The 14,852-nt window shown below is 38.7% G+C and overlaps 1 protein-coding gene across 3 annotated transcripts in view; it reads left to right on the top strand.

The window, feature by feature from the left end:
• The window catches only part of LOC134539791 (WASH complex subunit 4), a 74,489-nt gene extending 59,935 nt beyond the window's left edge, over positions 1–14,554 (top strand). For 2 of the 3 annotated variants that reach the window (XM_063382055.1, XM_063382056.1), the window contains 5 exons: positions 314–557; positions 7,057–7,274; positions 11,790–11,970; positions 12,845–13,038; positions 14,325–14,554. In XM_063382055.1, coding sequence (XP_063238125.1) covers positions 314–557; positions 7,057–7,274; positions 11,790–11,970; positions 12,845–13,038; positions 14,325–14,441 — 954 coding nt within the window. In that variant the 3' untranslated portion in view covers positions 14,442–14,554. Of the gene's footprint in view, positions 1–313; positions 6,261–7,056; positions 7,275–11,789; positions 11,971–12,844; positions 13,039–14,324 lie in introns of those variants that run through there. The other variant, XM_063382058.1, reaches the window with a different exon arrangement.
• Positions 14,555–14,852: the final 298 nt, after the last annotated feature.

The raw sequence follows: 14,852 nt of genomic DNA on the forward strand, positions 1-14,852 counted from the left end.
GAATTAAAAATAACCTTATGAGAAAAAATTTTTTTAGGAAATTTTGTTTAATCTTCTGAAAGTTTCTGAAATTGGTTCACAAGGTATTTGCAGACACCCCTGCCATTGTACGTTAAAGATCTTCCAAAAAATCTTTCTTCGGTGTACGTGGCAGTTTTGCCTTAGTTAATGTCAAATTTAATAGTTTGCTTACCAAGATATTACTGTTCTCCATAACAGTATGTAAACTATTTGATTTTGTTTCCTCAAAGCCGATGTGAGAATCTGCCTGTGGTCGCAGTCGAGTGTTGGAAGCGTGGTGGCTGCCCGCCAGGTGAACTTCACGTACCAGTACCTGCGGAAGCAGTTCTTCATCTTCTCGCAGTTCATGTTCGACGAGCACATCAAGTCGCGCCTCATCAAGGACCTGCGCTTCTTCCGCGAGAACAAGGTGCAGCTGGACCAGAAGTACTCGTACGAGCGGGCCGAGAAGTTCAACCGTGGCATCCGCAAGCTGGGGCTCACTGCCGACGGCAAGAGCTACCTGGATCAGTTCCGCATGCTCATCAGCCACATCGGTGGGTGCTTCTGGCGTCCGTGTCACTAACATCACAACACTTTATGAATTTCATTTTTAGGTCGATTTCGATTTTAAAACATGAGATTTCTTTTTTCACAAATCTTCTTTATTCACGAAGATAGTGTATTATTCGGTAACTGACCCGTAGCACGTATCCAAGTTTATCCCTTTATTCTGTATGATTGATCCTGTGCTATTTTAATTCAGTATGTCGGAAGATCCTGGACATAATAAAAATATTACACTAGAAAAAAATATTAAGAAGGGGAAAAAAAATTCATTTTTTGATTTTTATTTGATCTAGTGCAATCATTATTTGTATCCAGGATCTTTGTTTGGATGTACTAAACTAAAACAGCAAGCATCATGTACCACCGGATCAGTGTATTTAGGATGATGCCATTGGATACGCAATACGAAACTCTTACATATTATTCTACAAATATGAAAATTAATACTTCTCAATACCTACTTCAAAAAAAATCTCGCAATCTTACTGATTCATGATGCACTTTTACTGTAAAATAATTTGTAATAAATACGTCTGGAACAGAACTACTCACAAAAATGAAAACAAACAGGCAAAATTTTATGTGTTCGAAAACTATGCCAAAATCATTCATGTAAAAAGTTTTACTAATAAGCGATACAAGATCAAACAAAATAAAATGATTTTTTGCATTTGAGTTTTTTTTTTTGTACTCTCTTAATGCTAAATAAATTAAATTCATTGAATTGACTGTGATTAAAGATTTTGTAAATTTTTGTAATTTGAGTTAAGTTTTGTCAGATTGCTGCTTGATTGAATGATTTTATGGAATGTCAGTGAAAAATGGTGTATTAACTTGCATTTTTTGTTATATGGTACATTGACATGTTTTTCGGTGCTATTTCGGTTTTATCGCAATTCACAATATAATATTGTCCCTACGTATAACATATTCAAGTTTATCCCTTGATCCTGATGGCATGATTGGTACATGATTCTTGCTTTTAATTACAATAAAACAAATTATTTCAGGCATTGTGAAAATTTGATTTTGTACTCAACTTAAAATCATAATCCATCATTATTTTGTCAGAAGTTATTGTCATCTTGCATCCTTCCATTGCTTAGAAATACGGATGTTGCTTTTTAAGAGTTCCACTTTTCAGCTCACGTCTTGTGTAGATTGACCCTCTAGGTTGGTAATTTTGTCATTCAGAGTATCTGCAGGTCCCAAAGTCACGAGAGGGTCCCGAAATAAGGAGCAATGTTGCTGGAAGTCGTGAAATTTGCCTTTTGCTAACTAATTTTTTTTAATTGCCTCACTTCCGTGTACATGTGGACATTATTTCTGAATGTGTTCTAGCATTCTAACTTGAAAATCAATATGTTCATGCAAATTTTGTAAAATTACATATTACATTGGCTCATGTTTAATTTGGTTGTATGTCTAGATTTAAAAATCACCCTTTGTTTAAAAAAAAAAAAAAAAAAATTGTTTAAAACTAGGGCTGGGCCGATGCCGATCACCGATCGCAATAATCGGCCGATTTTAACACATCGGCATCGGTACCAATCTGCAAATTATTTACCGATCACCAAATGCTGATCATTACATACTAAATCAAAATTAATAAATACTGAATTAAGCTTACAAATGCAAAGTTGTACGTTTCAAATTTACTTACAAAATAACTAAATAAGGTAGGCCTACAATCAAGTATCAACAAAAACACGAATTTACAGTATTAATTTGCATATGGGTATTTTTAAAACATGCCAAACCATTATTTTACGGAGTTGTTTTTAATAATTCACAATAAAAACTTTGATTTTTATGAAATAATACTAATTTTAACTTACGTCTATTGCACTTACGAAACCACAGCCATAGAATATTGTGTGTTGATTTTTAGATTTTTATTATTAACATCAAACAAGCTATATAATTCTTAATTTGTCTGATCGGCAATGATCGGCGCCGGTCATCGGCGCAAATGATCGGTATCGGAATGATAGGCAAATTTAGTGATCGGCCCAGTCCTATTTAAAACTTCTAAAAGGTTCTGAGATTGGTTCTCAAAGTATTATTTGCAGATACTGTTTGGTAGTGTTTGTTGCTTAGTGTTGGTAAAGATAACAGTGCAAACTGTTTCAGGTATTTTTGGTGAAATGTATTTAGTAATAATGTGTACTATAATCTAACCATTATCTGGCCTGTGTAACTGCTTAGATAGGAAAAAATTTTTGCTGTGCAGGGAAAATCAAAGAAAACGTGAGAAAATTGGTTGAAGTAAGAGAGTGGAAACCGTGGCTCAAGGTATCCACATTATTTAAAATCGGGGAAAATCCGCAATAAGTCATGGAAATGCCCAGTGATATTAGTTTGAGGGGAAAATGTTATGCTCGAGTCTACCAGACTGTTAAGCAGTTTTTTTCCTTTTCAGATAGTGTTTTAGTGTGCAATTGTACACACTATAAAATGGCATGCACAAGGTTCTGTTAGATATAAATGTAAAAATAAATTTTAAAAAAGTAAAAATAAAAAAGAGAACTTGGACATTGATATGAATGTTGCAGACTGGATTTTCTTAATTTCTTTCATAAAATTGACAGCATGGTAATTTTAAAAAAAATTAGCCAGGAAAATTTGCAATTGGGTCAGGGAAAAGTTAGGGAAACTTTATTACAGATCTGTGTGGATACTCTGTGTTTCCAGTCGTAACATTACCACCTTCTTCTCTCGTAAATATGGTAGGCACCCGTCATTTCCTAGGATTGGATACCATCACTTCTTCGGAGGACCGCGTGCACTTGCAACCCAGTGTCCAGAACTCTCGGAATTTCGGTGTGTTAAGTTTTAGTTTTTATTCCTGAGCGCTCGCGTTCATCCCGCACATACTTGCTCAAGTAGCCATCGTTACTAAAACTCTTAACGTCTGATTCTGACACCAGTGGCGTAGCTAAGGTGACTGGCGCCCCTGGCCAGAATTGTAAGCCTGTGCGAATATCAGTTTTTTAGTTCGAATCGAATTCGAATACGAATACCAAATTATTCTCGAATATGAATATTGAGTTTGAATAATTGGAATGAGAATTAAAATCCCATAAAACATGTTATATCACATCACATTACAATATGATAACAGGTAACTACATATTTACTGATACATTCTACTATGTAGAATCAAAAAACTGACAGTACTTAAAATTTTAAGGTTCTCCAATTTTATAATTAGTTCATATTAAAAAGAGTCTTGTCACATCACTACATATTAGCTAATTTAAATTTTTGTGGAGAAACACAAGCTGCTCTACATTTTCGGGGAGTAGACTCTCTCTTCTACACGTCACAATGTTGCCAGCTGTTGAGAAAAGTCTCTCACTGCACACTTGTGTGGCAGGTAGGGATGGGGCGAATCCTGATTTCCTCGAATCCGAATCCTAACTCGAATCCTCGACTGGAATTGCCGAATCTCGAACCCAAACCCGAATCTTTTAATAGATGATGTCCACATATCTAATGTAAGTGAGATGTATTCTGCTTGCACTAAAAGTCCCTTGACTTTATCACATGTACTTAGTTTGGTACATTTCTGGTATAAGTGTATATAAAGACAACAATTTTTTCTTGAGAAATTTCAGTTTTAGTACAGATTAGCGGTTAGGATTTTTTCTATAAATAAGCTAGAGGTCTGCGAGCCTAAGAATTTTACTTCGAGCCGAGCTCGAGCTTTTGTGGTACAGTTACACTTTTGGGAAATTATTTTTATCTTAAACTTAATATCATGTTTGAATAAAGTATTAAAATGAAGTGGGCTTATTAATTTTGGGTAACTATTTACAGTGTGTGTTTACATTTTGCACTGCTAGAATAAAAATAACATTTTTTTTCATTGAATCTTACCTGTTTCCATTGGTTCATTAGTAACTGATATCATCCAACTAACATAACCAAGTATATGTTTGTGTAAATGTAACATATCTTTGGAAAAATTTCACCCTTGTCAATTTTTCTGGAGTCCTTACTGAGCTTCAACAAACTTAGCACCAAAAATCATGTTGTTTGAAAAGTACATTCACATTGTTTCAAAATTTCCACTTTTCAGCACAATAATTCTGAGAGAGATTGTCACAGAGTATTAAATTCTGTTCTTTAATCTATCATTCAGAACAATAATTTGTTCTGCACGTTCAGGAGTTAAATTAGCTCTACGATTGGAGATAGTGTTTCCAGCAAAAGAGAAGTGTCTCTCGCTGGCAACCTGCTTGGCTGGAATGCTTTAGTAAAATTGCTTAACCTCAAAATTAGTGTCATAAATATCTGTAACTGGTCATTAAAGTTTAATCAATTGAAAGTAATAAAAATAAAAACATTTTACTTCATTCAATTTACACTTGCAAAAAAAACATACACACAATAAACCTACATGGAAATTAAAGTATTTTTCAATATCCTGAAGTCTAAAATATGTTTACTCATGTCATTAAATGTAGAGCTGTATTGAAGAAGCCGATTTTGCCAATATTTAGTTGAATCGGCATTTCTGCCGACTTCGATACAGTACGCTCGTTAATTTTCGGCCGATATTACTGAAAAACGAAAGAGACTGTCATAACCTAAAAATCCACGAGTACCATTTTCACTTTTCGTAGTAGTACTGCATTCTTTCAGATCGCATTATTTCTTAGCAACATGTGCGAACCGTACATATCAAAGTTTAACATCTTTTTTTTTTTAACAATGTTCTTTAATTTAATATGTCTTAAATAAATAATACATTACTATCACGGTAAATATACATCTCAGTTGTTACGATAACTATAGTGCAAATATGGTAGCTATCATGCTTCTGTAGTAATTATGGTATTCTACAAAGAATCTTTAGTTCTTTTTATGGTAATTATCTTAAAATAACTATTGGGTTTGTACTGTAGTTATGGTACATCATCCATATTTCTTCGTATGTTGTTGTTCATTTGTCTTTTCATATTTACGTGTGCCATTATTTGAGACAAGAAGTTTCAGAAAAAATTTTAACGGACATTATATCACACATTTAATGGCGTAAATGACGAGACCTCGGGCAATTTAAACGCTTTATACGGAAAAACCTACCATGCGGGACCTCGTAAGCGAGTTTTACTGTATTTTTTTCCCGTAAATAGTAAAAACCGAATCCTTTGACGAATCCTATATCAGACCCGCCGAACCCTCGAATCCCTAGGATTCGGCGGATTCGGCGGATATTGGATTCGGTCGCCCCATCCCTAGTGGCAGGTATAGGCACGTACTTTCTTGCTACCACAGCTATGTTTCAGAAACAAGTGTGCCCCTTCTCTGACCAGAAACTGAAAGGATTTTCATTCTTTGGGATTAAGGGTGCTGCCAGATATTTGTTTACTTCTCCTTGGATAGTTTCTTCGTAGCTTGCAAGCGTAGACTTCGCTGCTGTTGAAGGTTTCACGTAGGCTCACAGAGATGACTTCTCCTCACTTGTCTCAGTTATAGTTTCAGCTACTGTGTTCAGCTTACACAGCTTACATACCTCCCTGCACAAATTTTCAACCCATATTTTTTTTCCATCCTCAATTAGTGAATCTTTGAACCGTGGATCTACCATCATAGAAAACACATTTACTTCACAATCTTGGTACACCATGTAACGTGATCGCAAGCTTTTAAGTAAGTTCTTGGCAAGAGTTTTTTTTGACGCGCGGGACAGGATAATTGCCTGAGCTGTCACTACGCGAGGAATTTGGGAAGGGTGAGAAGGGTATGAAAAGGGGGGGGGGGGGGTTACACCTGCATCCAGTCGTTTACTGTGTATTATCCTATTGAAAAACATTGCCGTAGCATGTTGCTGTGAGTATGCGGCCAGATGTTTTCCACGTGGTCTGTACAATTTTTTCTCTTCGCCGTCACGTTCGGAACGAAATTACAGTGCCGACAAACCATGTTTCAAAACTATTTTAAACGATCTGACGACATTCTTCTACATAAAATACGTTAGTTTACGTTCCGAATTACTGTGTTCAAACGGGCTTTACATGGCCAGATGTAGTGGAATAAGTCCACATACATAACTCTTAAACATTACGAAAATCCCGCGGAACTTTTGCCCCTGCCCAACGAGGGAAACCTCCGTGATCCCGAAATGTTTCCCGGTTTCAGTGATCCCGCTCAGCCTTTTTCGTAAATGACTGAATATTCGTTTTTTCGAAGTGTTAGTATTGGAATACGAATAATAAACTATTCGTTTTGATATTCAAAAATTCGAATATTCGCACAGGCCTACAGAATTGATAATGGCGCCGGCTCTTTGATTAAAAGAGAGTGGGGGAAGGGTTCAGTAACGCGAAACCGTTCAGGCACCCCTGGCAGGGGCCATCCCTGCCACCCGCTTGCTACGCCACTGCCTGACACTCTACCAATTCCCGACACTCGTGAACTCCCCGTGCACGGCGCGTGCCCTGGAATACGTCGGGAACACCCTGTGTCTGCCCGCAGGTAACGCGATGGGCTACGTGCGCATGATCCGCTCGGGCGGGCTGCACTGCTGCTCCGACGCCATCAGCTTCGTGCCCGACCTGGACGACATCCCCAGCTTCAAGGATCTGTGCGAGCGGGACCGCCTGTCCGAGGTGTGCGTGGAGGCGGCGGAGCGGCTGGACCAGGTCATCGGCAACCTGGTGCGCAACTTCACCGAGGGCACGGAGTACTTCAAGGTGCGTGCGCCCGTCCCCGTTCCAGCACTTCTTCATAACTTTACCAGCTCGTGTATTCCCTTCAGCTTCAGCCATTTTACTGTTCTTGTTCGTCTTTGAATTCAGTATGTATGAATATCATGGTTGTCCTTCAAAAAGGCACCGAGTAACTTCAGCTAGAATTTAAAAGTTTGTGATCTCGGAGTGATTTTATGCTGAATGGAAGCGTGTCATACTGTCGGATTGAATTCCATCGTCACAATTTGATTTCGTGTTAGCCATAAGTCTGTTGAATCATTTAATCTCATGGATGTTTTCTGCCATTATGTTATGAAGTCTCTGTGGTTGATTTCACAAATGCCGAGTATACAGTTCTTATTTGGTTGATATCGCTAATTTTTAACTTCTAAATGCATCTCCACACAAGAACGGTGTTTATTTGTTTACCTGCTAAGATTATTTTTTTTCTTTTACCTTAAGCAGATTGTTCGGTTTTTGGGACATTGCGAGTCCAAGTACACTACAACTCTGCACTACTATTAAAAAACATAGTCACCCATTGGTTTTGAAACAAGTCAATTTTTAAGTACACGACACAAGCCTAATATAAAAAAAAATTCTGCAAGTTGTGTGTTTGGTCTAGGTGAACAATAAAACTAAGGATGGGCCAATCAAATCCACAAATACCATAAAATCTTAAGTATACAAAAGATGTGATATTCGAGGGAAGAGGTTCGAATTAATGTAGTCGAGAAAGATGAATACAGAACTCCAAACAAGGACTTCATCATTATCTGTAAAGAAGATATTAAGTGTTTGTATTTGCCACCAGCTACAATTATCGAAGAATATTTGTTTAGCACTTCAGGAAATATTCAACATAAAGACATTATTAATATTTTGTAACATGTAAAAATTTATTTTTCAAACAAAAAAAATTTTTAAACCTTATTTTTTTTTAAACTTGAATTTCTGTATTTATATAGAGTATTGATCTGAACCTCCTATACGTTTATTGTAGTGGAAAAATCAAACATTCCTTGTTATGCCAGCTAGCAACAAAGACCTTATGGTCCTCACAGCTACTGTTGAGTTTGACTTGTTCAGGAAAGCTAGACTAGTCATCAGTAGAAGAATTTGCATTGATCCCAAAAAATTTTGGATACTGGTTTTTATAAATAAAATCTTCTAACACTGTGGAATTAATAACAATATTTGTAAATTTTTGTTCCATGTCATTTTTATTTTTGTTGTGAAAAATATGTACCTGTATATATCAACCTGTTGATTATAACATTATAACGCTAATTAATAGTGTTGTTTCCGTTCCATTTCTCCGTTTTCGGTACCGCAGGTTCTCTGTAAATAAACAAGAACTGAGAACTGTAAATATAATCTCGACACCACAAATAGTTAACAGCTAAACTTTTCCCAGTAAAAATACAATAGACTTCTAGAAAAACAACATTGTGTATTGCCAGATACGTACACCCAAAGTTCCATCTAACTTCACTGTGAGTCAGTGAATATGTGCTATTAGCACCCTGTGTCACATGTGAAAGCGGGGTCATATCTAGACTTTTCTTCACCCTGGCTCAGAAATTGTGATTATTACCCCCCACTTATTAATAGCAATAAACGTACAAGGCATGATTTTGTCTACCCATTCTGCGTCCACTCAAACCTGGCATCGGGGTTGGCAGCCCTTTCTTCTTACCCCTTCTCCCCTTCTGTTACATTTCTAAGTAAAGGTTTGTAAATCTTTGAAAATTGCAAATGACAGCGCAGTTTTACCTTCCTTTCTTCATCACTGTTTCGTTATATCTTAACCAACAAATCTTGTATCAGTACACTCTTTTTACAGACCTTTGTTAACTTAGGGATTACATCCCTCGCAAATTAAAATAAAAATACCTTCTATGTATTTACATAACTTGTAATTGATTTGAGTTGATGCTACTGCCGTTTTAGTTTTTCATTACCATTTATTTTTCATAGTTTACTTAATCTATTATAAAAACTATTTGCATTTTCTGAAGCAATTTTTAATAGTATAGGGTTATTGAGAATGATAGCTGGGATTCTAAACTGTTATGGTAAAATAAGTATGTGGTATCTGAAGATGATCAGGAAAGTTTAAAGTTTAAGTCCTAGCCTAAGTGGAATTGGCTGTCCACAATACAGCTGAGTCTCTTGTTGAATGGTAGACATTCTGCTTGATGGAATTGGATAGGGTAGTCTTGCAGCCCCACTTCAGCTCCAAGAAATGCAGTGTTTTAAGCCTCACTGCCCCGCAAGGTCACAGGAAAACTACATTTTGTGGAGATACTTTAAAAAATTGTATACATGGGAAGGTGCAGTGCTGCTCCAGCCATTTTTTGAGACGTGAAGCAACTATGGTAAAGTGGAGCACTGATGAATCATAGTAAACAAATAAACTCACCATTTACTATGAAATACTGTATCTTTGGTGTGACTGAAAATTGTGTGGGGGTTAACCTGAAACCGAGAACAGAGAACCGATTTTCAAGAACCGGAACAGAACCCAGAACCAGGATGAATTGTAGAACCGACACATCACCATTAATAAATCATCTAATAGCTTTTAACTAATGAGGTTGACGTGGCCGGGGGTTGTTCGGACGGCTATAAGGCGGTGTGTTAGTGGGCGCCATCACGTGGTGAGGCACGTGGACCCGGTGAGACTCCTAACTCGGGGCGTGACGTCGCCCATGTGAGGACATGACTCGTTTCCCCCGCACGCTGCTTATAGAACAGCCTGACCTCAGCCCGCTCTCAGCGTTGGGCACGCTATGCTTACGCAGTGGGCTCTTAGGGCGTCCCACACGCCCGCCGATGAGGGTACACACGTGGTCAATTAAAAGAACAACACGAGTTCGGTGCTTTTGTGGTTTATTAGCCCCTGTAGGAGCAGGGGGCTCGCACAAGACATTACATCTACTCACGAAAGAAAGCTGTTCAAAAGCCGTGCAGTGCGATCAGTTTAGATGAGGGCCGGCCACCACGTGGCCGGTATTTAAGATTCGCGTTTATTCAAAGTTCCGCAAACGGGTTTAATATATTTAACTAAACAGTCAGCCCCCGAGGTAGGCTCCGAGGACAAACGAAAGCGATTAGGATTTAAAATTACACAAACAGAATTACCAGATCAGCGGAAGCAAAGTTGATGTCCCCGGAATGCTGGAAGCATCCTACCTCGGGTAGCGATGAGAAGAGACTGGGCTGAAAAATGGCCGCCGTGGTAGCAAGACAGTGGCGCTGCGCGCCGAAATGGATAGTACCGTTATTCCAACTAGACCGCGCCGTGGCAGATTTAAGAAATACATATAATGTACAAACACCTCTTCACATTTAAAAGTAAAGCTACATGCTCTGCAATTACATAAAAGTTCAGTTAATCAAATATTAAATATAAAAGAGAATATTGCCAAATGGCCTTCGGCAAGTCTGCGTCTATAGCGGCCAGCTAATATTTAGGTGGAACAAAATTGAAGAGAATACTGTTATTAAAAGCTACATTTACTTCATGGTTTTTTTTTAAAGAAAACAACAAACATGACACTTAATAATAATCATGGGTGGGAAGCACTGACTCTACTGCACCCTTTTCCTGTAGTCCGTGGCGCTCTATCACACGCACACACACACACACATGACGTCGGCGGGCGGTTCAAATGCCGAGGAAAGAAGGAGGGTGGTTAGGGAGGTGGTGGCATATCGAGCTAGGACGCAGCCCCGGATGATGTCAAGGTATCTGATGTAGTGAAAACACAAAAAATTTAACATAGAAGTAAAACTATTTCAAGGAAAGCTAAACAAGCTTATAGTTGTTCCCGACATCTAAGTTTTTTAATGTCATTTTAATATTTCACTCAGGGATCGTCCATTAATCACGTGAGGCTCGAAAAGGAAGGGGGGGGGGGGTGTTCGGGAAAAATCACGAAATATCACAAGGGGGGAGGAGGGGTGTAGAGAGATATTACGTGTATTTATTTTTTCGCGCGATTTCTACTAAACCGAAAAGCGACGCGTAGCCTTGACTCGCCGTAGCCAGGCAACAATATCCCCGCCCGGCTTGGCTTGCCAGTCGCCAGTAAGACTGTGATTTTGGCGCCGAATATACATGCTGTGCTTAATTTTCCAGAATTAAATTAGATTATACCTATATTTAAAGATAATATTCTGAAAATTTTAAAAATATTTTGTACCAAAAAAATACACGTGATTTATTGGGGGGGGGGGGGGGGGGAAGTCTAAAACCTCACCACAAATCACTAGGGGGAGGGGGGGGGTTAAAAATTTGCTAAAAAAAACATCACGTGATTAATAGACGAGCCCTCACCAGTAGTTATAAGGTTTTCAGTGGCATGTATGTATATTGCCAGTACCAGTTATTTACTGATATAGTAATCTATGTCAGCCAATTTAAATGAATAATTTTGAAGTGGTTGTGATCCTCGAGATCCCAGATTGCCGCGAGGGCGGTGCACGAGACTGAACCCTCTCTGCCCACAGCTGCTCGTGGACGTGTTCGCTCCGGCGTTCCGCGACCCCAAGAACATGCACCTGCGCAACTTCCACATCATCGTGCCGCCCCTCACCATCAACTTCGTCGAGCACTCCATCACCTGCAAGGAGAAGATGAGCAAGAAGAACAAGGTCGGCGCTGCGTTCACCGACGACGGGTTCGCCATGGGTGCGTTACGTCCTTTAACCACAACCCGCTCCCCGTCGCTTCCTGCTTCCTGCCCGGACACAGTCAACACTGCACAACACAGTACAGTACACTCCCGATTTTGTGGGTGCGGGTTACCTTGTTTGTGCGTTAATTGTGCCAGGTTTCTATTCCGTAAACCATAAACACAAAAATAATTTTTGAATATTTTTTTTTTACTTTTGTGATCTACTGATGTGACAGAACATATTTTTACTGTGTATCAAGACAAAAAATGCTGCCAAACATAGTGCATACATATTTGGCAAGTGTTAGTATGCATCATGATCATGAACTTCAAAACTGCTAGAGCCAATTATAAACGCACCTGTGTAAGCCGTGCACACTTGTGTTCCACATGCCATGCCCTTGTGAACCGCGCTCAGGTTGATGCCTGCACGGCACGGCTGTTCCGTGACTCACGCGAGCAATAACTGGTCTGAGTAGTTTCAAAGCAGTAGTTGCAACGCAGCAGTATTTTTTCTGACATAATCTTTCGACAGTCATCTCCAACAGATAACAAGAATCAGTGGTACTTGGCACTCAAAAAAAAATTTAAAAAAAATTATCGACCAGCTAGACGTAAAATATGGCAACATAAATATGGCTATGTTTACGTGATATGTACTTAAACTTATTTTGTAAATTATGTCTAACACTTTAGTATCTATTACATGCAACCTTATGCAGTGTCGTCTAGATAGTCGGGATGAATAATTTTTAGCAAACCTTTTTCTTTTCTACATTGCTTTAACCCTGCTTTTCGGTTATTCATGGACCTCTTACCCGAATAATCGGGCATCTGCTGTACTGACACTGCAACCTCATTCCTTTGTTTGTCGTGTTGTTTGTGCAGGCATCGCGTACATACTGAACCTGCTGGACCAGTACGAGGTGTTCGACTCGCTGCACTGGTTCCAGTCGGTGCGCGACAAGTACCTGCGCGACAAGCTGGCCCTCAGGAAGCAGAAGTCGCTGGCCGTCAAGGACGACGAGAAGCTGCAGCAGACGATGAGCCTGACGGCCCGCCGGCTCGACATGTACCAGGAGGTGCGGTGCCGCGTCCCTCGCTCGCTCAGTCGCTCTTGTGTAACGCTCGGAGGGAAGTGATCAGGAGTGGGGCGCTCAGTGGCCATGAGGGTCCAGGAGTGGATCACTTATTTATTTATTTATTTATGTATTTTATTTTATTTTATACACAAACAAAATTCAGCACTAGGCCGGTTTGCAATTTACTCGTGTTATTACACTACATTATAAAAATACAAACACTTTTACACTGAACATTGGGACCACACTATTGAATACAATAAATTAAGGAAGCTTAATGAATAATATAAATTTAAAAAAAAACACTAAAAATTATTCCGAAAAATCACTTGGAAAAATAAAACATGAATGTAAGTATTCGAAGCTATATAATAAATTATGCCACGTCTGTAAAGATAGTCTGTTGTAATATTTACTGGGTAGGTCACATTTCCAGTGTGCAGTCACCATTATTGCGTCACTTGATGGCATGTTTGCAATATAGCACACTAGTACGTTTGCATGCACACTTGTGTACTTGCAGACTTTCATTCTTTAATAATTGCACACTTGTATATGTGCACTCATATACGTACATGTGCGCTCACATACATGCTCACTCGCATTCTTTCACACATTGTTGTACACATTCCTATCCCTCTATTTGTGAAGTTTCACATCTAATGCTTGTGGCGGCCAGGCACCCAAGTGTATTTTGATTTTGGAAATTAGGGTGCGCCGTATAAAGGATAGTGTAACGTCTATTGTAGTTATTTGATTATAAGAGTTGAGATTTTAAATAGCAAAACAGAAAAAGAAGCAAATTTGCTGGTTAAAAGTGGCTAGAGAAGGTTACTGTCTCATTTACCCTGTGTTGGGGGATGTCCAGTGGTGACAGCATCAGGAGATGACTGAGCACTCACGGAAGTCACGAACGAGTCATTAGTAGCCCAAACTATAATAATGCCACACTAACTTCAAGTATAAAGCAATTAAAAGGGGTTAACATAATTTCCTGTCCATCGCATTCAGGAAATTACTCCCACCAAAAGCTAAGATGTTACACATGAAAAAAATAACTTAAACAGTAGATACAAATATATTTTAACTTTAACTGTTAAAAATATTTTCCCCAATTTTACTATTCTAATTTGGTAATACCTATTTTGATATTCATAATTCAATTAAATTTTGATATGTAATGAGAAAAAAATTTATATTTGCACAGCCCTAGTAACTAGTGTACAGGCAGTAGTAGCGTGTGAGAAGTGTCTGCAGTGGTGGAAAGCAAGTGCTGTGCTGTGCAGGAGTTCACGCTGCTGTACTACAGCCTGAGCAGCGCGCGGGTGTTCTTCTGCACGGAGCGTGCTGGCGCAGACGAGGTGGACAAGTCCGGCGCGCAGGACAACAGCATTCCAAACTGACAGCCTCATTTCCTTCCCGTCACGTCATCTCCTTTTCTCATTACTGGCTTTTTTATTTTTGTAATTACTTGTTACAGTTTATGAATAAATATATAATCATGTTGTGGAACTAAGATTTGTGTGTGAAGAACCTATTTCTATATCTGTGTTGGAGTATGTTGGATTATCCTGATTATCCTCCTTTGACAAGGCATGATTTATAATTATAAGTTTCTCTTCTCGACAAGCATCTCTCCTTGTTTATCATGGCTAAATGTTGCTGTCGCCAGTGAAAAATATATATATATTTTTTTTTTAACATTCGTGCAAGTTTTTCAATTTGTTCTTCAATTCCAGATTTGGTACATGCACAACAAAATTTTTGAGCAGGTTAAATGTTACGTAACAACCCAGGATGACCTTACGTAATGG

This window comes from Bacillus rossius, chromosome 16 (assembly GCF_032445375.1).
Source record: "Bacillus rossius redtenbacheri isolate Brsri chromosome 16, Brsri_v3, whole genome shotgun sequence".
Lineage (NCBI taxonomy): Eukaryota > Metazoa > Arthropoda > Insecta > Phasmatodea > Bacillidae > Bacillus > Bacillus rossius.